The sequence below is a fragment of the Sinocyclocheilus grahami genome, unplaced genomic scaffold, assembly GCF_001515645.1.
Source record: "Sinocyclocheilus grahami isolate Dianchi unplaced genomic scaffold, SAMN03320097.WGS_v1.1 scaffold361.1, whole genome shotgun sequence".
NCBI classification, from domain to species: domain Eukaryota; kingdom Metazoa; phylum Chordata; class Actinopteri; order Cypriniformes; family Cyprinidae; genus Sinocyclocheilus; species Sinocyclocheilus grahami.
This window is the reverse complement of record NW_015505540.1, coordinates 599,460-621,249: the sequence shown is the minus strand read 5'-3', so window position 1 is coordinate 621,249 and position 21,790 is coordinate 599,460. Positions and strand designations below refer to the sequence as shown.

The 21,790-nt window shown below is 36.1% G+C and overlaps 2 protein-coding genes across 5 annotated transcripts in view; one reads left to right on the top strand and one right to left on the bottom strand.

The window, feature by feature from the left end:
- Window positions 1–21,790, bottom strand: part of LOC107549058 (transcription factor 21-like) — a 34,402-nt gene that overhangs the window by 12,153 nt on the left and 459 nt on the right. The window lies entirely within an intron of this gene.
- On the top strand, window positions 13,265–21,323 carry LOC107549057 (TATA box-binding protein-like protein 1). 4 transcript variants are annotated; one of them, XM_016229983.1, is made up of 8 exons: window positions 13,265–13,540; window positions 14,288–14,493; window positions 15,121–15,203; window positions 15,319–15,382; window positions 15,453–15,556; window positions 16,116–16,210; window positions 19,704–19,782; window positions 20,438–20,514. In XM_016229983.1, the coding sequence occupies exons 2-7, from the start codon at window positions 14,359–14,361 to the stop codon at window positions 19,745–19,747; spliced, it is 525 nt and encodes a 174-aa protein (XP_016085469.1). In that variant the 5' UTR covers window positions 13,265–13,540; window positions 14,288–14,358; the 3' UTR covers window positions 19,748–19,782; window positions 20,438–20,514. The 4 variants fall into 4 exon arrangements, with proteins under 4 accessions (XP_016085469.1, XP_016085468.1, XP_016085467.1 ...); XM_016229982.1 differs by lacking the exon at window positions 19,704–19,782 and adding an exon at window positions 20,619–21,323 and having other exon boundaries at window positions 13,266–13,540; window positions 20,438–20,532; XM_016229981.1 differs by lacking the exon at window positions 19,704–19,782 and adding an exon at window positions 20,615–21,323 and having other exon boundaries at window positions 13,266–13,540; window positions 20,438–20,532.

Here is a 21,790-nt window from a genome sequence, read left to right as displayed (position 1 = left end):
ACACACACACACACACACACACACACACACACACACGGATACATATAAACACCTTATACATTTTCCGATTCCTCCCCATGGTCCTTTCATCCTTCTCTTGCTCTGTAAACATGACAGAATTTAGCAGATGAACGAAGTTGAACTCATACAGTGTGGAGTAACACTCATGCTAATGACATTCCTGTACACACACACCTAGTTACTGTTGTCTCTCAAAGGAACAGTTCACACAAAATTAATACATTTTGTCATTTACTCACCCTGCTGTCATTCAAACCCACCTGACTTTCTTCACTGTAAAAATGTTGCTGCAATTAGTCACAACAACTTAAGTTGGATATTTAAGTTCAAATTTGAACTAAACTAAAGATAACTAAACTTATAATTCAAAGTCAAGCATAAACACTTTTTAAGTTGAAACAACACACTATTACTTATTCTAATGTTAAAATATAAGCTGTGATAACTACAATCGTTTTTTCATTTGCAAAACAAGATATTTTGTAGACTGTCTAGGCTGCTTTTTTCCTTAAAGGTGCAATAGGTGATTGTCTTCAGAAACATTTTTTGTTATGCTGGTTGAAAGTCTCTTCACATCCCGATGGCAATCATTAAGTTAAGTGGTCTAAATGTATTTATATGTATTTATATATTCTGAGGAAGGCGTAGGACCAAGAAATGTTCGTCCAATCAAAATGTTCGGTCCGAACATTATGATAGGCTTTCCTACCTGCTTGTCAACATATGTATTTGCATGCCTCTGCACGCTCTGTTTGCGCAGACAGGATACGTTATCAGCGCGTTGTGCAGACAGAGCAAGAATGTCAGACAAACAACAACAACCTGACCTTCCTTGGTATTGTAGTACTGTTACTAACTGTACTATAAAGTTTTCTCACCGGTGAATGACACATGATGTAGTAATGTTGTCTCTGGTTGTCTGGTCTGTGCTCGTTCATGCGTTTAGGAGGCGTGGCTTAGGACGGCGATTTGCAGGGAGGGTGGGACATATGCTTTCAGTGCTATCAGGCTAAAGTTAGCATTTTCCAAGATCTCCTACTGCACCTTTAACTGTATTTTTAATAGGGAAAAATGCACTAAACATCTTTAAATTCACTATTGTATTAGCAAAAAGCAGAAACTGTCATTGTTATTCACTCTAAAATTGTATTTGCTTCTGTGTTCAATTCAAACATGAGCATCTTGACCCAACTAAGAATTATTATAAAATAAATATAAAATAAAAATTTAAATTTTCAATATTTTTCTATAAATGAAGCTAAGAAATTACAAATGAACAAAATATTTAAAATTTCCAATTGCACCAAAAGCAAAAGGAAGTCCACTTTGAAACCCTTAACAGAATATATCCTTCCAGAGAATTTAGTATTAATTTTAATTTAGTCTAGAGTTTAACAATTGCTCTTTTTGTGATGAATGGATTGAAACAACATTGATTTTATGATTGTAAATTTGCTTGTGCTGTTTGGGAGGATTTGCATTACTGGTTATTTCCTAAATTTGTAAATTTCTCTGAATTAAAAATGAAAAATGCTAACTTTTGTGACAGAAGAAAACCCTGATTTAGCAATTAACAATTATTACCCTTGGAAAATTATTGATTTGAAAACTTTACCAAATTTCTACACTTTTCACAAGGAACTGTGTCATTATTTCGTATTGTTCAAATTAATGAAGAAGAATGCCTTGCATTTTTGTAATTAAATAGAGGAACTAGCATAAACAATCACAACAAGACTACTGCACCAGGTTGAGGTCAATGACTTAACATAATCAGTTCTCAAGCCTTTTAACCAATCGGCATTGATGTTAAACTTGTTTGCATTAAACTCAAACTCAATGGATATTCAAAAGCGACAACCTGCCCCATTCCAAACATAATCTTGAAATTAATCCACCAAAAATGTATCAAATAACTTGCCAACATGTGAATTTTTCCCCTTAAACATTACTCTACTTTCTCTTCAGTGTAACCTCAGTATCCACTAGGCACTCTCGCCAAATATTTTGATAACTGTCAGCAAATAACTTGCGCAGTAAATCTGCATCGTGGCCAGATTTCAAACTTAGTTTATCTGATTCATCCACATATTCGCTCACAGTGCAGCCGGTCAGAGTTTTCCCAAACAAGCACAAAAATGCTTAATGTCTCCAAAATGCGTCAAGTCTTCCTGTCAAGATGGTGGACAGAGTTCAGTCCGAGTGTCTGTGGTGGAAAGAAAACAAGTTGAGTGTTTGAGCTACACGTCTTAGTAAACCTCTTCAGGTCAAAGGTCAAACGATCTCTCAGAGCATGAGTCCATTTCAGTCCCTCTGTACAAGTTCTCTGCCTTGTTCCTTTTAGTTGCTCATGTTTATCTTGAAATAATGAAATATTAGCTATTTTAATCTCATTGAATGCCTCATAGATTTGTATAGATAGATTTGGCACACAAGACCTGTTTGACACAGAAGAGAAGTGTTTGAAAGGAAATAAGGAGTGTTATACAGTTGTAGTGGATGTGGTGTGTGTCTGCATGCACGTGTATTTGTGTAAAGCTTTCAATCTATCATTTTACTGACAGTATGATGGTTCTTATCTCTTTTCCTCGTGATTAAAGATAATAAACGCATATGCGCTTCCCTTGTGCCTTTTCCCTTACAGTCTCTCATTCATCTATCTGGTCTACACACACAGGTGTCTGAGAGGGGTTAATGCATATGTGCAGTCTCTCATCCATACACAGCTGTGCAGATAACTTTTAACCCACATGCTACACACACACACATTCAGCATGATGGATCAGTTATCAGAAGCAGTTGGCGGGTGAAAGTGCAGTTCTTCTTATTTTAAAGATGACAAAAAGCAACTTAAATATGAGAGAGAAGGTAAAAACGAGGAGATGGTGGATGGGATGACGGCTTAGGCAAGCTCAAATCTGGCTTTGATTGAGGCCAAATTGGAAAATCCAACTTTTATAATCATCTTTTCCCATTCATTGCTTTCTAAACATCTTGTTCTCATTGAGAAAGAGTTTCTAGGGGAAGCAGAACATGAGAACATGAATCATTTATTTAGCCTATTCTAAAAAAAAACCTCTGCTCTTTTCTCTTGTAACAGAGAAGAGAGAGAAAATGGTATTGTGTCGATGCTTGTAAAAAGAGAGTGCTGTTTCCCCTCTCTTAAAGGATTAGTTCACTTTCAGAATAAAAATTTCCTGATAAGTTATTTACACCCATGTCATCCAAGATGTTAATTTCTTTCTGTCGTCATTCACAAAGAAATTAAGGTTTTTGAGGAAAACATTCCAGGGGTTAAAAAGTATATACATTTTAAATGTTTTTATTCTGGAAGTGAATCAATCCTTTAATGACATTTACACAGGTGCAGTACTACTAATCCAGCACAAAGATAAAACACAACAGTTCAAAAATTTAAGTAATTTACCCTGATACTGTTGAACAGTCCATATACTTATGCTGTAATGCAAAAGTCTGCACTTGTACATTGTTTAATATTAATATGCCATTCAAGACAAAAATACAGAACCAAGGAGGATCATTGGGATTACATTCAAAGCCTGTGCAGTTATGTTCAAATACTGTACGTCAAAATACTGACGTAGTAAAAGAAACAATTTCGTATACAGTTTGAAAGAAAAACAAGTGCAAATGTTTGTATTACAGCATAACTATCTGGAATGCCCTGCATATATATATATATATATATATATATACACACACACACAAACACATGTATAGTTTTATCATTTTAAATAATCGATAATTTATTAAATATACTTATATAACATATATTATTTAATAATTCTATTTCATAATTTTTTATTTAGTTAATGTATATAATATACATTATATTTAAATTTGTTCTGTAATAATTTTACAATTAATTTAACAGTATTAAATATTGTTAAATACAGAAATAACAGTATAAAAGATTATGTATATTGTTAAATATAATATAAATATTTTTAATACAATTATTAATTATTTTAAATGGACATGTGTGTAATTAACATTTTTTATCATTTAAAATGATTTAATTAATATATAATTAATATACATTATATATCAATTAAAATGTGTATGTTGTTATATACTGTATAATATATATTTATTTAATACAATTCTTATTTAAAAAATATATGAAGATATAGTTTAGAATTAAATCATTTCCAATTGATTAAAATATTTGTGATACCTTAGCAAATTCATGCAAATACAGTGAGAGAGAGAGAACTAAAGAGAGAAGCGAGGGTTGCTGAACTCATCCAGTCACCAACACATTCTAACAGGATATGAAACTCAAGAGGAGAAATACAAATCTCATGTGAATAAGTCTGATGATTAATATCTCTCTGCTGGGGTCAATCACATATTTGACAGATTTTTATTGCTTTTGGTTTTGAGTTTTAATAACATCCTCAGATCTAAGAGGTGAACTGTTATGTCATCTGACCATTACGTTCATTAAGCTCATGATCGTTATGATTTCAAATGAGGGCTGCCATTACAATGATGAAGGATTCTTTTCTAGGAATTCTTTTTCTAAAAGGGTCCAGCCTTTGGCTGACTTTCACAAGCCAACATTAAAACACACACACACACACACACAAAACACATAAACAATCACATATAGAGAACATAAAGGTCAGAAACTGTAACAAAAGCTAAAAATAATATTTCAGAAATTAACCAAGTATCACTAGCATTCATTATAAACTGAATTATAACTTGTGTTGATGGATAAAACTCCAACGCACTACCCCCTGAAAACACAACACACTCTTGTTACATGTGCACTTTACCACACAGGCAGTGATGTATGTGTCTGAGGTCAAACAGTCATTCACCGTCTTATCTGTACCGCCTCGGTCACTCACTGGGGTTGACCAGACCACAGATATTTTGGTACTTCCAGTACAAAGAAAACAACATCTTGTACAATCCCAGCCAGTGAACGCTTATACTTCATATGCATGATGATGGTTACTGACTGGCAACTTGTATTATGTCATGCCATACTAACCACCTTATCTTTAATAGTGACTAAAACAGAGGCTGCATACTGGGCACATACACACTAATGCAAAATACAGTCACCACTCTTCTTCTGACTGCTTAACCCAATCTACACACAAACATTTTTCACACTACATTTAACCCAACATTCGGATAAAGACCAGGGTTAGCGCAGGGTAAGTACCACCTTACCACCTGGGTTCCAAAGCTTAACAGGGTGAAACAATGAGGTACTCGACAATTAAAGCAAGTTATTTAGCAAAAGACAACTAATCATAAACTGCCTTTTTACAGTCACAGCACTTTCACATTTTCACTACCATTCATTTTTTTAATATTAAAAAAAAAAAGTATTTTATGCTCATCCTGGCTGCATTTATTTGATCTAAAATACAGTTAAACAGCAATACTGTAAAATATTATTACTAAATATTATTTTTATTATATATATTATATCATTTATTATTTAAAAGTAGCTATTATTTATATGTACATTTTTATAATATATTTTACAATTTGTAATTTATTCCTGTGATGACAAAGCCTAATTTTCAGCAACCATTACTTATCTGCTTAATATTTTTGTGGAAAATATGATACATTTTTACAGGATTCTCTTTCTTTTGAAAGTTCAAAAGATTCTTTTGTAACTAAGTAAGTATCTTTAGTCACTTTTGATCAGTTTGTGTTCTTGCTGAATAAAAGTATAAATTTTTATCCAAAAAATAAAAATTGAACGGTACTGTACATATGCAAGTACGAATAATAAGCATTGTTTACAGATGTACACGTTGAAATATCAAAACCTGAGGACTAACTAACTAGAGCTTGACAGATATTACCCCCTTAATGACCAATACAAATTATTTTTAAGTTTTTGTTAACCAATATGTTTAATTGATTTTTTATTAATTGCAGTAGTACAGTACTACAAAGTTTTTTGACAATAAAAACATGAATATGAATATTTTACTTCTAAAAACAATTGTTATTGTTATTTATGGAAAGTTTTATATATCTAAGTAGTTACAAACTAATTGTTAAGCTACATATTGAAAGTACCATGTAGAAAAACAAACAAACAGTCAAATCGATTATGGGTTTATCTCTAATACTAACTAACTAACATGGATCAAGGTGGGTAATAAAACATTTACCCAGGGTTAATAATGACCCTGGGCTAACAATTTAAGATATGAAAAGCCCTGTAAACTGACAATAACACTGTACACCTGAAAAATTCAGATATTGACAGCCAAGTCTACATAAAATTTGTTAAATGTCTACAAAACAAGACTGAATAACTAGCTCATAAAAACAGTGAGGTCACTCTCTTTTGGGCACTGATTGTTCGCTTGATGTACGCTGCTATAAAATATTACAGAAACAGCCAAAACTTTGCGAGTTTGGGAAAGTAGGAATGACTCCTGCAGTCCATCCACACACATGCAACATTAATGCAGTTGTCACTCGCAAAACTTTGCAGTGTGTACGTGGCACAAACTCATGTATTGTTCCACTGTGCAAGATGTAGTAGATTTACAAAAAGTGTCCAGCTTTCTTATTTTTTGAGCAGTTGAACTCAGAGGAGAAGCCCTCACATAAAAACACTCTAGCCTGAGTGACAGCAGAGGTCAGGGAGAGCTGTGACATCACTCACAGTTTCAGGGGCCCGACTGACGTCATGGCCTTTCCCTCCCGCTTTTTATCAGTTTATTTATCTCGAGGAGAGGATGAGAGAAAGATAGAGAGGCAGAGAGAAGAGGAGAGAGGTGTTTGTGATGAGAGAGGCTCGTCTTTATAAACACATCTTCATTGCCTTTTCTTGCTCAGTCCAAACACAGCCAGAGCACCACACCCAAGCACTCCATCGCCACAGAAACAGCTGACCTCTGACCTCCATCCTCACCTGTGCCAGCTCCTCTACCAAGCCTGAACTTCCTGTTTATGTGCATTTAACAGAAATGGCACAGAGAAGCAGGACAAATATTTGTAGTGGCAGGTAGGTGAGAAGTCTGTTAAAACATGCACATTCAATGGCACTGTCCTACAAAATAATGTAAAAAAATACTCAGTTATTTAAAAGTAGCTATTATTTATATGTACATTTTTATAATATATTTTACAATTTGTAATTTATTCCTGTGATGACAAAGCCTAATTTTCAGCAACCATTACTTATCTGCTTAATATTTTTGTGGAAAATATGATACATTTTTACAGGATTCTCTTTCTTTTGAAAGTTCAAAAGATTCTTTTGTAACTAAGTAAGTATCTTTAGTCACTTTTGATCAGTTTGTGTTCTTGCTGAATAAAAGTATAAATTTTTATCCAAAAAATAAAAATTGAACGGTACTGTACATATGCAAGTACGAATAATAAGCATTGTTTACAGATGTACACGTTGAAATATCAAAACCTGAGGACTAACTAACTAGAGCTTGACAGATATTACCCCCTTAATGACCAATACAAATTATTTTTAAGTTTTTGTTAACCAATATGTTTAATTGATTTTTTATTAATTGCAGTAGTACAGTACTACAAAGTTTTTTGACAATAAAAACATGAATATGAATATTTTACTTCTAAAAACAATTGTTATTGTTATTTATGGAAAGTTTTATATATCTAAGTAGTTACAAACTAATTGTTAAGCTACATATTGAAAGTACCATGTAGAAAAACAAACAAACAGTCAAATCGATTACGGGTTTATCTCTAATACTAACTAACTAACATGGATCAAGGTGGGTAATAAAACATTTACCCAGGGTTAATAATGACCCTGGGCTAACAATTTAAGATATGAAAAGCCCTGTAAACTGACAATAACACTGTACACCTGAAAAATTCAGATATTGACAGCCAAGTCTACATAAAATTTGTTAAATGTCTACAAAACAAGACTGAATAACTAGCTCATAAAAACAGTGAGGTCACTCTCTTTTGGGCACTGATTGTTCGCTTGATGTACGCTGCTATAAAATATTACAGAAACAGCCAAAACTTTGCGAGTTTGGGAAAGTAGGAATGACTCCTGCAGTCCATCCACACACATGCAACATTAATGCGGTTGTCACTCGCAAAACTTTGCAGTGTGTACGTGGCACAAACTCATGTATTGTTCCACTGTGCAAGATGTAGTAGATTTACAAAAAGTGTCCAGCTTTCTTATTTTTTGAGCAGTTGAACTCAGAGGAGAAGCCCTCACATAAAAACACTCTAGCCTGAGTGACAGCAGAGGTCAGGGAGAGCTGTGACATCACTCACAGTTTCAGGGGCCCGACTGACGTCATGGCCTTTCCCTCCCGCTTTTTATCAGTTTATTTATCTCGAGGAGAGGATGAGAGAAAGATAGAGAGGCAGAGAGAAGAGGAGAGAGGTGTTTGTGATGAGAGAGGCTCGTCTTTATAAACACATCTTCATTGCCTTTTCTTGCTCAGTCCAAACACAGCCAGAGCACCACACCCAAGCACTCCATCGCCACAGAAACAGCTGACCTCTGACCTCCATCCTCACCTGTGCCAGCTCCTCTACCAAGCCTGAACTTCCTGTTTATGTGCATTTAACAGAAATGGCACAGAGAAGCAGGACAAATATTTGTAGTGGCAGGTAGGTGAGAAGTCTGTTAAAACATGCACATTCAATGGCACTGTCCTACAAAATAATGTAAAAAAATACTCAGTAGTTATTGAATGTTAAAATACTTTCTTCTATCATATCTTAATATGACAAGCCAAATACAAGTAAGCAATTCACAGGGTGATAATCCAAAATGTGTAAATACTGTGGCGCTATAAAAACATTGCTCTGTTTGTTTGAACACCCCAAACAGACCAACAACAGCAACACTGGCTTAACCAATGGTGTGAGTTTGGGGGTGATACCATCTGATTGGTGATTAATGAAGAAGAATGCCTTGCATTTTTGTAATTAAATAGAGGAACTAGCATAAACAATCACAACAAGACTACTGCACCAGGTTGAGGTCAATGACTTAACATAATCAGTTCTCAAGCCTTTTAACCAATCGGCATTGATGTTAAACTTGTTTGCATTAAACTCAAACTCAATGGATATTCAAAAGCGACAACCTGCCCCATTCCAAACATAATCTTGAAATTAATCCACCAAAAATGTATTTCTGTCAACCAATGACAGAAATTTGCTTAGAAAACTTAAATTTCAAAGTAGAATTTCTAATTTAATTTGGGAAAAACATGGCCTAGAAAAAAATACAAATAAAATGAAAGCACAGTCACTGCACATTAAGTATCTGATTAGTATCACATTAACTTCACGTTACCGTGATCTAAATATGTGAAACTGCACTACGCCCATTCCTGTTCTGGTGGCCTGAGTAAGACCTGATTACTGGAAGTGCAGGTTTTATGCACATTACTTCATTTATTTACCTGAAAGCCCTCTAGATAAAGCTGTAAAAACAAGGCCAAAAGCATTTTCATCTGTAAAGAAGAGAATATCTGAGATGGCTGCTCGCCAACGCGCATCATTACCCAGAATGCATTGTAGTGCAGCAATCCCAGTGTTTGGTTCCTGTGATTTCTGCCCAATGTAAACATGGAGGGAAGGTCATGCTCCACCCCTCCTTGTTTACAAATCACCCTCATTACCTCAGCAACACATCCAGCAGCACAAACAATGTTTAATATGACATGGCGTTTCAGCATCTCTGTCTTCAAACTAGACAAAGAGGCGTCCAGATGCATTTGATTTCATTTTTACAAGGGTTCTAAAGGGTTCCAGAACTCACATCCTCCTGCAAGCTTAGGCCGTCCAATGCCCCTCATCTAACCCCAAACACTCTCCAACGAAACCGACCCTTTCTTAACCTCCGACCCGAGTTCTGCATGACCTTGAGCATCCTCTGTACTAGCACAATATGCAATATGCAAATGGTGCGTCATGCTGGTATTAAGCCATCGGGCAATGTTTATGCTGTTTGGCTGAGTAGATAACAGTACTTCCTTTTTCTGACCTCCAGAAAGGTAAACAAGAATGATGGTTCTGGAATCGACTGGCGTAAAAGCAATGGTTATTTTTTCCCCATCCAAAAGATGAGCTGATAGTAGAACAGAAGATCCAAGAGGATCTTGGTGGTCGGGGCCAGGCAGGGCTCATGGAGGAGCAAGGGAGTGATGGAGAATGTGTTTACTCTGCCTGTTCTCTCTGTTTATGTATCTTCTATCTTAATGAACAATGTATTATTTCTCTCAGGAAGAGAATTTCAATGATGCTAAGGTCTATTTTATAGTCTATAAACACACTTAAGTCTCTGAAGTTGCAGTGCGGTGGGGGGGCACGGCAGACGTCGCTTGTGGTCTGACACTGCTCTAACCTGCTTTAAATCTCAAGCTTTATAGTAAACAGCTCTGGACATCTTTACAGGGCTTTCCACACACAATTTATTTTATTTACTTCAGTATATTTCTGCCAGAGAGGCCCTTGAGATTTCACAAAGCCTATCTGGTAACCAAGGAGGAACCAAACAACAGCACTGAATCACTCTGAAGCTATTGTGCTGTTTTGCTTGGGAAACGTCCAGTTTGGACAGAGAGTCAAGGGTCTTAAGAGTGCAACAGAGTTCAGGCGAGCCCAAATTAGTAAAATCTGAATTGCTTGGTAAATACTTTAGAATGAAAAATTAGAGACGGATGAAAGTAAAATTGCACTAATAAGGAATAGTTCGCCTCAAAATTAAAATATCCTGAAAATATACTCACCCTCAGTCCATCCAAGATGTAGATTAGTTTGTTTCTTAATCAGAACAGATTTGGAGAAATTAAGCATTTCATCACTTGCTCAGCAATGGATCTTCTGCAGTGAATGGGTGCCGTCAGAATGACTCCAGTCAATCAATTAACATCTTGTGAAGCAAAAACCTGCGTGTTTGTGAGAAACAAATCCATCATTAAGATGTTTTTAACTTCAAACTGTTGCTTCTGGCCAAAATATGAGCCCATAGTCCATAATAATGCTTTCTCCAGTGAAAAAGTTCATCCCCTGTTGTCCTCTCACATCAAAATCCACGAACACATTTGTTTAGAGCTGTTTTCAATTGTAAACCATGCTTGATCTCTGTATAGGCCTATTTCTCTCCTGATTCAGACGAGACAACTTTGGAGAAAACAATATTATGGATAGCTGATACATATTTTTTGCCAGAAACAGCGGTTTGAAGTTAAAAATGTCTTAATGGTGGATTACACAGCTTTTCACTTCACAAAATGTTAAATGATGAACTGGAGTTCTGTGGATTATATGTTTTTATCACCTGTTTGGACTCTCATTCTGACGGCACCCATTCACTGCAGATGATCCATTGATGAGCAAGTGATGCAATGCTAAATTCCTCTGTTTTCCTGTTTTTACTGTGCTTTGAAACAATTTGTATTGTATAAAACACTATAAAAATAAAGGTGACTTGATTCGACTGTCTTCCAGGGACATTACTGATAGTATCATATCATATAAATTAGGACTATTTATCTAAGGCTGGTACAGTGTATAATCCAGGTGTCATGAGTTCATTCACTAAAAGTGCTAAAGGTCCCTTCAGACAGCTGAAAACCCTCAGTTATATCCTTTTCTCCTACTCATGCCAGAATGGCTACTTCAATTCTGCTACTTCAAAACCGCTAACAATGCTTTCTGTCCAGATACGTCCACTTTGGACAAAAGCTGCTGACCCCCTTAAACCTGGACCTGAGACAGGACAAAATAAACACAGACATGGAAAGCTGTGAATAATATCTCGGAAAAAAGGGTGTCGGACACAATGCAGTGCTGGACGATACCATCAGACGCATGGAAAGATGTAGAAAGTATAAGAAGAGCAATTGTTTAAGTATTAAGTACTTATTTTGGATTAACTGGTTCAACATGTTCAGAGGTATTCACATTTGCTGGAGTGCAAACTCCTGCTTCTTTCATTTTCTTACAAAATGCGTTTCTCCTTGTCAATCACTCGATATTGTTCAACAACTTTAGGCACAAAAAAGTGTCAAACATTTAATAAAAGCATTGACAAATCTAGCATTTACTTCAGTGGACACATGAAATCATACTACACTTCAGACTGTGTAGTATGTCTGCACAGACTCAGCTTCATCTAGTGAACTCTCAACACAGTCTGCAAATGTTACGGTGTTTACAACAAAACCATATTTCATAGTATGTTATCCATATATTAAAGACAGCAGACTTTGTTTTTCTAGATTAATTATAATAAAAATCCCAGTGAGATGGAATTCATGTATCAAGATTATGACAGAAAATAAGCACAGTGAGTTAAAAAACACGATAAAACTCACCTGTGTCTTTGTAATGTTCTTGAACTCATAGCAGGTGAAATGGAAAGAGGACCTTTTGGATGAAGGCTGAGTTTGATACTGCCTGAATTAAAGAAAAAAACAGAGTAAATTGTATGTCTGCACAAAATGTGCTGATAAAACATGAAAGATTTTTTAAAAACGTGTTATAGAAATTACCTATTTGTTTTGTTATTTTTATTTTGGACAAAGTTTTTAAAGATTCATATTTGTTGTCTGTTTATTTTAATCTTCTAATTTAATACATTTGAATTCACGCGAAATATTGAGTTCTGGTGGAAATGCAGCTATTTTAAAAACTAATGGTAGGTAAAGTTTTGGGACATATTTGGTCCATGATTCAAGATTAAGAAAGGGGTATTTTAACACTCTGATTTCATTTATGTAAAAACGTGTTATAGAAATTACCTATTTGTTTTGTTATTTTTATTTTGGACAAAGTTTTTAAAGATTCATATTTGTTGTCTGTTTATTTTAATCTTCTAATTTAATACATTTGAATTCACGCGAAATATTGAGTTCTGGTGGAAATGCTGCTATTTTAAAAACTAATGGTAGGTAAAGTTTTGGGACATATTTGGCCCATGATTCAAGATTAAGAAAGGGGTATTTTAACACTCTGATTTCATTTATGAAATTCAATATCATGATCAAGTTTTAAAATATTCAAATTACACTGTTGTTATTGGAACATACTAAAATGTCTCGTACCAAAAGATGGCACTAGTAGGCTAGTCTGTCGTTTACGAAGGAAAACAGAAGCTAAACTTGGGTCGCTTAAACAGTTGGTGGCGGTATGTGCCTATGGTGCGGAATACGCCAAAAATTCCAAAGAAGAAGAAGAAGAAGAAGAACTTGGGTTGCTGTTCTTCTCCTATCCATGTGGAGGCGCTGTAGTGTGTTTGGACCCTATGGTTCGAACGGGCAGTTTCTCATCTCGCGCAGGAACTGAGGCATCCTTGACAACAATCGCCGGTTGTCTGTTGTTTGTGTGTTGGTGCTTTTGTTTACTTTTGGTGCCCTTCCGACCGTTATTTTTATTCATATAGATTTTAAAACATTTAAACACTCGTTTTAATATCGTCTCGCAACATTTTATAAGAAGATTCTCTCGCACGCCCCGTTTTACGCCCCATATCAGTCAAGTAAGTTAAAGTTTATTAGCTCAGTGTGTTTGCTATTCACTTCTCTCTCTGTTGTTTTAACCAATTTATGGCCGCTTTTGCATGCATATGGACATTTAACTGTTACTTCTAACTAATAAGCGCTGTTATTTAGTATTTGAGCTGAAATAGCTAGCATGCACGTTTAATGTTGTCTCCTGCTGATGAATTGCCTGTGTTGCTTTCGATAAACGTGTTTGTTGAATGAATAATTTGTGCTCAAATAAAATATTTTACCATGAAATGTAAATTAATTTGTTAGGAGTTTCTGCAAAAATATACTAAAGTAGCACAATGCTCTGCAAGCGTATTGTTTTGTCATTTGATCTGTTCAAACTGTGTGCCAGTGCTTTGGACACACAACTTGTATGCTAAAATAAAGCAGCTGTAAATTAATGGCTGCTTTGATATTTTTCAAGTAGGCATCTCAGAGGTAAACTAGTATGCTTTTTCACTTTAGTACATATAAGTAGTCATTTTAACAGATGCGTTTATCCAAAGTGACTTTTATTACAGGGATCATTCCCCATGGAAAAGCTGGGGTTAAGTGCCTTTGTTTGGGGCACAATAGGCATAGTTAATGAATCACCACCTATTGTGGGTATTAAACCTAGAAACATTTGGTTATCAGTCATTTAAGACATGTAACTTCGCTTTAGCTAACATCAAAATGTAATGTAAAACCACCCAGTACCTGGAGAAAAATTCTTATGTGTATATGTTTTGCAGGTTTTGTTTTGTAACGTGACATGCATCTGTAAAGGGGTTGTCAAGCTCAATAAAACATCTACAGCGGCTCCATGGAACCCAGTAATGATGTGGCGCTTGATATCATTGTTTCCAATGTCGTATCTGTCTTCAGAACCAGGTGCCATCTAAACCTGCGTACCATTGGCCTAGAGGGGTCTAATGTCATCTACAAACCTGAAATGGGAGTAAGTCTAAACAGTTAGAGCTTTGGAGATGAGTTGTTATACCTTAGCACCTATATTCTGGATTTACATGTTAGTATGGAAAGATTAAATGGTATTACCATGGCCTTAAAGGATTAGTTCACTTCCAGAATAAAAATGTCCTGATAATTTACTCACCCCCATGTCATCCAAGATGTTCATGTCTTTCTTTCTTCATTTGCAAAGAAATGTTTTTAATTTGTGTGATTTGTCTTTTCAATTTTTTCCAAAATGTGAAATGCATAAAGTTATTAAATTTAAAACAAATGTTTGTTTGATCATGTTTACTACAATAGGTAACTGAATGGTTAAATAGGTTGAATGGTTAAGCTTGATGAATATGGCTGATGTTATTTTTTGAAGACCAGCAGCTTTTCCTGCTATGTCAGTTCTGTTACATAATCGTTTAACACGTCTAGTGTTTTTTACTTCAAAGCATGCATTTTGTTTCTGTGAAGCTGTAATGGTACACCAACATGTGCTCAATATATGGAAAATGCTATCATGTTTTCACCTTTTGCCTGAAATCATCAGTATCAACACTATTAATCAGTATATGGCCAATCATTAATGCCTGTTGTTGCTTATGTTCTGTGGATGTTTCTCCAGAAAGTCCTGATGAAGCTGCGGAAACCACGTATCACTGCCTCTATATGGTCATCAGGGAAAATTATTTGCACTGGAGCAACAAGGTCTTACTAAAATCTGCTTTTCAATTCTCAGAATACTAAATAAGCCAAGAGTTATTTGTGCTGCTGCTGAAATTGTCAGTGTTCTAAAATTTCATGCATGTTTATTTTTGTTTAGTGAGGAGGAAGCCAAACTAGGTGCTCGACGGTTGGCCCGCTGCCTGCAGAAGATTGGATTCAAGGTGTCTAAATTGCTAATTGAGCTTTGTAGAACTTCTGAATGATGTATAAATGGGATTGTCTCATTTGCAGGTGAGGTTCACGGACTTTAAGGTTGTCAATGTGTTGGCAGTGTGCTCCTTGCCTTTTCAAATTCGTCTCATTGAGTTCACTAAGAATAACCGCCCTATTGCCAGGTAAGACATTATATTTCCTCTCACGGTGTTCTCAAACTACACAGAAATATCATTATACTTATGCATTTTAATAGTAAGTGCATTTGTTTTGTGGATGGCCAGTATTAATGAAAACAGGTAAGAGACAACCGACTGGCTTTGTAAACGTATAATTTGTGCTCGTGCTCATTTACATTTGGTATTAACATCCATTTTGGGACAACCTGACAACTGGTCAGTGCTAAATACCGGTTTAAACGATAAGTGACGGATGTAGTGAAGAAATCTGAGACCTTCCCTTCAATGAAATCCAGTCACAAGTGGTCACTGGAGGCACATTTGAGAAGCATGTTAATACCAGCTGTGAACAGTAATTTGTGTCGCCTGACCACTTGTGATAGGATTGTCAGAGACAGATGTTAACACCAGCTCCAAAGGAACATTGAGTCTAAAAATGAGGAACAGTGCTCTCTAGTGGTGAAATGGTGTATTGGCAATCTCAAAATATGCCAAGGAACATGTTCTCCTACAGCTGGATTGCAGGTCTCATCACTATATTTGTGTTTGTGTGTATTTTTAGCTATGAACCCGAGATCCATCCTGCTGCTTCATACAGGATTAAAAACCTCAGGAGTACAGTGCAGGTGTTTTCCACAGGCAATATCACTGTTACAGGTAAAATAATCACAAAACATTCGCTCAGTATCATTTTCACTACCATAATCAGTGTTTGGATGGAATGTACTGCAAACATCTGAACCGTTGAAGAACCTTTTAATACAAAGCCAGTTCATCATATTTAATGAATTCTTATGAAAATTACCAATAGGCATAACTTCAGTGTCAAGTTACTGATTTTAAGTGATTTTAAATTACCAAGGCTTCAGTGCTTGCCTCAATAGAGCTCTTGCAGATTACTGCATTAGTCACATACATTAAAGGGGTATTACTAGATTATTTAGCCACATTATATTAAAGTGCCCCTATTGTGCCATTTTTAAGATTCCTAATATTGTTTTGGGAGGCTCCTACAACAGGTTTACATGCACGCAAGGTCAAAAAACACTTTGGTTTTCTCATAATATGAAGAGTTCATTTGCAAAAACCGATAAACGCCACTTTTTAAAAAAATGCCCTGCATTATTCTCCACATATAGCGCGATCTGAACCCTAAACACGTTTTGTGAAAAAAGCCGGTTTTGTCCACTTTCAAGGCATCACGAGTTCACGTTTTACTGCAGAAGCCTACAAGCGCTCTTGTTGTTTTTGAACAGAAGCCGATAAGTCCATTTTAGTGAATCAGCGCAGTAGCCCCTCACTGCAGAACACAAGATCCAGGGGGCGTGGTTGGATCCACATCTAGGGGGTGGATATTGGTAGGTTTAAGGGTGGAGATGGGTGGGTTTAGTGATCAGGGGGTGGAGATGGTAGGTTTAGGTATATGTAAGATGGGAGGAGTTGGATCTGGATCCAACCACGCCCCCTGGATCTTGTGTTCTGCAGTGAGGACCATCTCAATCAGCTCGCTGTATTCAGGTCAGGTGACAAGGCTACTTTCACTTTGAAAAGACGTGCTAGTTGAGAGGAGTTTCGTCAAAGCTGACTAAAAGCGATCGAGGATGGATAATTTCGACGAACTTGATGACCTTTTATATCTTCTTCTGGGCGAAAAAGTAAAATAAAAGCTGAAACGCTTTCACGGAACCTTGCAAAAGCAGCGCTTTACAATGGTGAGGGAAAAGCTCTGTGTATTGTGTGTAATCACATCCATACAGTTTATGATCACAACAACAACAACAACGTTTGTCAGGCATCTACATTGTCTTATGAGAAGATTACAAAGATTAAACAAGTGTTTTTTAAACTAGGCATAACTTCAGTGTCAAGTTACTGATTTTAAGTGATTTTAAATTACCAAGGCTTCAGTGCTTGCCTCAATAGAGCTCTTGCAGATTACTGCATTAGTCACATACATTAAAGGGGTATTACTAGATTATTTAGCCACATTATATTAAAGTGCCCCTATTGTGCCATTTTTAAGATTCCTAATATTGTTTTGGGAGGCTCCTACAACAGGTTTACATGCACGCAAGGTCAAAAAACACTTTGGTTTTCTCATAATATGAAGAGTTCATTTGCAAAAACCGATAAACGCCACTTTTTAAAAAAATGCCCTGCATTATTCTCCACATATAGCGCGATCTGAACCCTAAACACGTTTTGTGAAAAAAGCCGGTTTTGTCCACTTTCAAGGCATCACGAGTTCACGTTTTACTGCAGAAGCCTACAAGCGCTCTTGTTGTTTTTGAACAGAAGCCGATAAGTCCATTTTAGTGAATCAGCGCAGTAGCCCCTCACTGCAGAACACAAGATCCAGGGGGCGTGGTTGGATCCACATCTAGGGGGTGGATATTGGTAGGTTTAAGGGTGGAGATGGGTGGGTTTAGTGATCAGGGGGTGGAGATGGTAGGTTTAGGTATATGTAAGATGGGAGGAGTTGGATCTGGATCCAACCACGCCCCCTGGATCTTGTGTTCTGCAGTGAGGACCATCTCAATCAGCTCGCTGTATTCAGGTCAGGTGACAAGGCTACTTTCACTTTGAAAAGACGTGCTAGTTGAGAGGAGTTTCGTCAAAGCTGACTAAAAGCGATCGAGGATGGATAATTTCGACGAACTTGATGACCTTTTATATCTTCTTCTGGGCGAAAAAGTAAAATAAAAGCTGAAACGCTTTCACGGAACCTTGCAAAAGCAGCGCTTTACAATGGTGAGGGAAAAGCTCTGTGTATTGTGTGTAATCACATCCATACGGTTTATGATCACAACAACAACAACATTTGTCAGGCATTTACATTATCTGAGGAGATTACAAAGATTAAACGAGTGTTTTTTAAACTCTAAAACATGAAATGTGGAGTTATGTGCTTTTCCTATAAAACTAATTTTTAATATGAAAAAAAAACATACTTTCAATTAACTTAAATTTGGTAAATTACCTGTATTTGTTTAAGTTATTATTACTTCTCTCATTTTTAATGCAAATATGACATTATTTGGCCTAACCCTACCTCTACCCTTACCCCTAACCATAGCCCATAATAAAGACATCTCAAACAATGTCATCTTTGCATTAAAAATGACATAACTGAGCGAATGACACTTAATGACAGTTGTCATAAATATGCATAAAAAACCTTCACATTCATGACCTGTATCATGTCATGATTATGTAGGTGTCATGTCATGATTATGAAGGTGTCATGTCATGATTATGAAGGTGTTATGTCAGTCTTATGCACACCCCTTCAAGTAAAGTGTAACCAAAAAAGTTATAGGTTTTTGCAAATGAACTCTTCATGTACATTTTAATTTCACTGCATTTCTTAGATTCGTACGAAGCAGTTGGAAGAATCAGTCTCTCTAAAGCCCTCCTTTGCGTGAGCCTACTCTGCTCTGATTGGTCAGATGACCCAGTCCTTTGTTATTGGTCTACCGCGTACAGCGTGTGTTGGAAACGAAACGCTCATTGCCATAACTGAATGTATAGAGAGAAAAGATTGTATTGATTTTACCTTATAAAGTCAAGGCCGAGTCCGATGATGAAACGTCTTTAGTTGATCAACCAGACACTGATTCGCAAGCATGACTGGAGCAGGATGTTTCTCAGTGGTTAGTGTTAACTTAGTTTGTGTTAGTTATAAGACGTGATCGCAGCGTCATTGTTATGGTTTATTTAGGTGCACGTGTGGAAACTGTATTAGAATGCCAAGCGAAGGTGAAAACCTCTGCTGCCACAAAGTACAACAGATATGCGTTTCTGCATTAGTTGAGCATTAGATGCCTATTTTATAGATAAATATGTGTATTTTGAACGATCCCTAGAAAATATAAACATCAATTATTAATCATACTTACAAGTCGAGTTTCACAGGAGCAATCTGGTCCAAATAAACTGGGTACTGAGCCATCCTTCAATATCAAGCGGTTTGTGAATCCTGCGTTGAACTCCCTGAGATTATAGAAGCAGTCATCAGTAAAATGATGGGAACACAAAAAAGACTGGGATTGTGCTGCTGTGGCACAGTGGGGAAAAAATGAATGTCAACCACTGATTCTTTGCAGCCTCTTCATTCGGAAGTGAAAATAAAATAAATTTACTTTCACAGCATCTTCTAGATATGATGTTAACCACACAAGCTACTGTGTCTGAGGGGTGGTTGTTAGCAGCCGGTCAACGTAGAACAGGTGGGCATTATGCAAATGTGTTACCCCGTGATGTGTAGCCGTCACGGAAGTGGGATTTGAATTAATGATTACTCATTTAGGCTATTTAGAGTCTATTCTTTTTTTTAAATCTTTTTTTTGGGGAGACAATAACTTTATTATTACTTTATATGCACTGTCAGCTTCACAACTTTGCAGATAATTTACATTCACAGACAGCTACATTACACACAGCATGAAAGGCAATATTCGAAATGGCATAATAGGGCCACTTTATAGGCAGCCCACAGGACTCAAGCTGTGTAGATCATGAAGGTCTAGAAATGAGCAAATATAATGCAGTAAGCTACAATGAGGCTCTGGTCTGTTTTTATTTGTTTAAGATTTAAATTTCTTTAATCATTTTATGATACTAATAAGTGTCTTAGTGTTCTTATATATGCAGGAATTATATATATATATATATACAGTGGGTACAGAAAGTATTCAGACCCCCTTAAATTTTTCATAGACCTTTTTAAGAATTATTTAATGATTTCTGCATGAAAACATTTTCACACAAATATACCCATGAATAATGAATGCAACCCACTGTTTAGTACCTACTTTCTTGTATAATGAAAAGCTGAACTAATGTTAGAGCTTATTGTTAATGACCATCTTTCCCTCTCTCTAGGACCAAATGTGCAGAGTGTGGCGTCTGCAGTGGAGCAGATTTATCCTCTGCTGTTTGAGTGTCAGAAAACACGGTCATAAACCACACACGCATATGTAGGCACCGGTTTGAAATGAAAAGCACCTTATCATTGAATGTTTTAAGGCTTGTAACTGTTGTACTGTATGTGTCTCCAAGGCAGCTTTTGCCATTTCACGTCCAAGCGGGTCTGGGTCGTGTGTTTTCAGAGTCATGCCTTTGAATGCTGACTTTGGTGTTCGGACCCCACAGCGATTAATGATGACCTCTTAAAGCTCAGAAGAGGACCATTAGTGCATTGACATTGTGTTGCTGACATTGTGTAGTTTATAAACACTTGAATTAACTATTATATAATGCATGGACACCAAAGTAAAAGACATTTAAGGATCGCATTTTACTGAAAGTTCTTGGAAATTTTAGCTAAGTTGATTCTAGTGATGTCTTTGCAACTCATTTAATAAGTCAGAAGCGAGAAGTTAAAGGGCAAACACTAAACATTTAAACAGCAGGTGATGTATATCTGGTGTATACTGTGGACAAGAACACTCTCGGTTGTGAAGGAGTCTTTGGTCCATATGTTTGTAATATGTTAAAACTTTTGTATTTTATAATAAAGTAAATAAAATAACCCCTATATTAAATCATTGTTTCCATGTCTCTGCAAGAGTAATATCCCAGCATAACTCGTATTTAGGCCCACAGGTCATTCACAAAGTACTGCATGTCCGCTGCCTCTTACTTAATCGATTTGTAACTATTTTTTCGTTAATTTGATTGTACTTTCATCTTTTATATTTTTATCATGTTTAAATTTCAACCGCACAAACATATTTAGGCCTGTTAATAGTCCACCTCTAACGCCCTTCATCGAAATTATGCTGCGTTCAAGTAAGGACGTTTGTCCTTACGAGTTGACAAGCGTTCAAGTCAGTTTAGTCGGCTCAAGATTGCGGTGTAGCTTCTTTTAATAAATTACAAGAAAATACAACAGGGTCTGTTAACTCTGCTTATAGAAAATGAAGAGCAAAGAATTCGCATCAGGTGCGTTTTTCATATTTTTTAGACCAGGATCCCAGTATAAGTATAACTGATTTTCAGCATCAACAAATGCTAAAATACAAAGATTAAAAAAAGCTGTTAGCTAAATGCAACATGCAACATGGCAAATCAAAAGATTTTTCACCTATAGGTGCAAAAATGATAGCATTTTTTTACTTGGATTTCATTAACTAGCTGCATAACAAGAACATGACCAATTTAAGTTTATAGGACAAATAAACTATCAATTTAAACAAAAATTTACCGTCAACTACAGACGTTGCACCATACGTT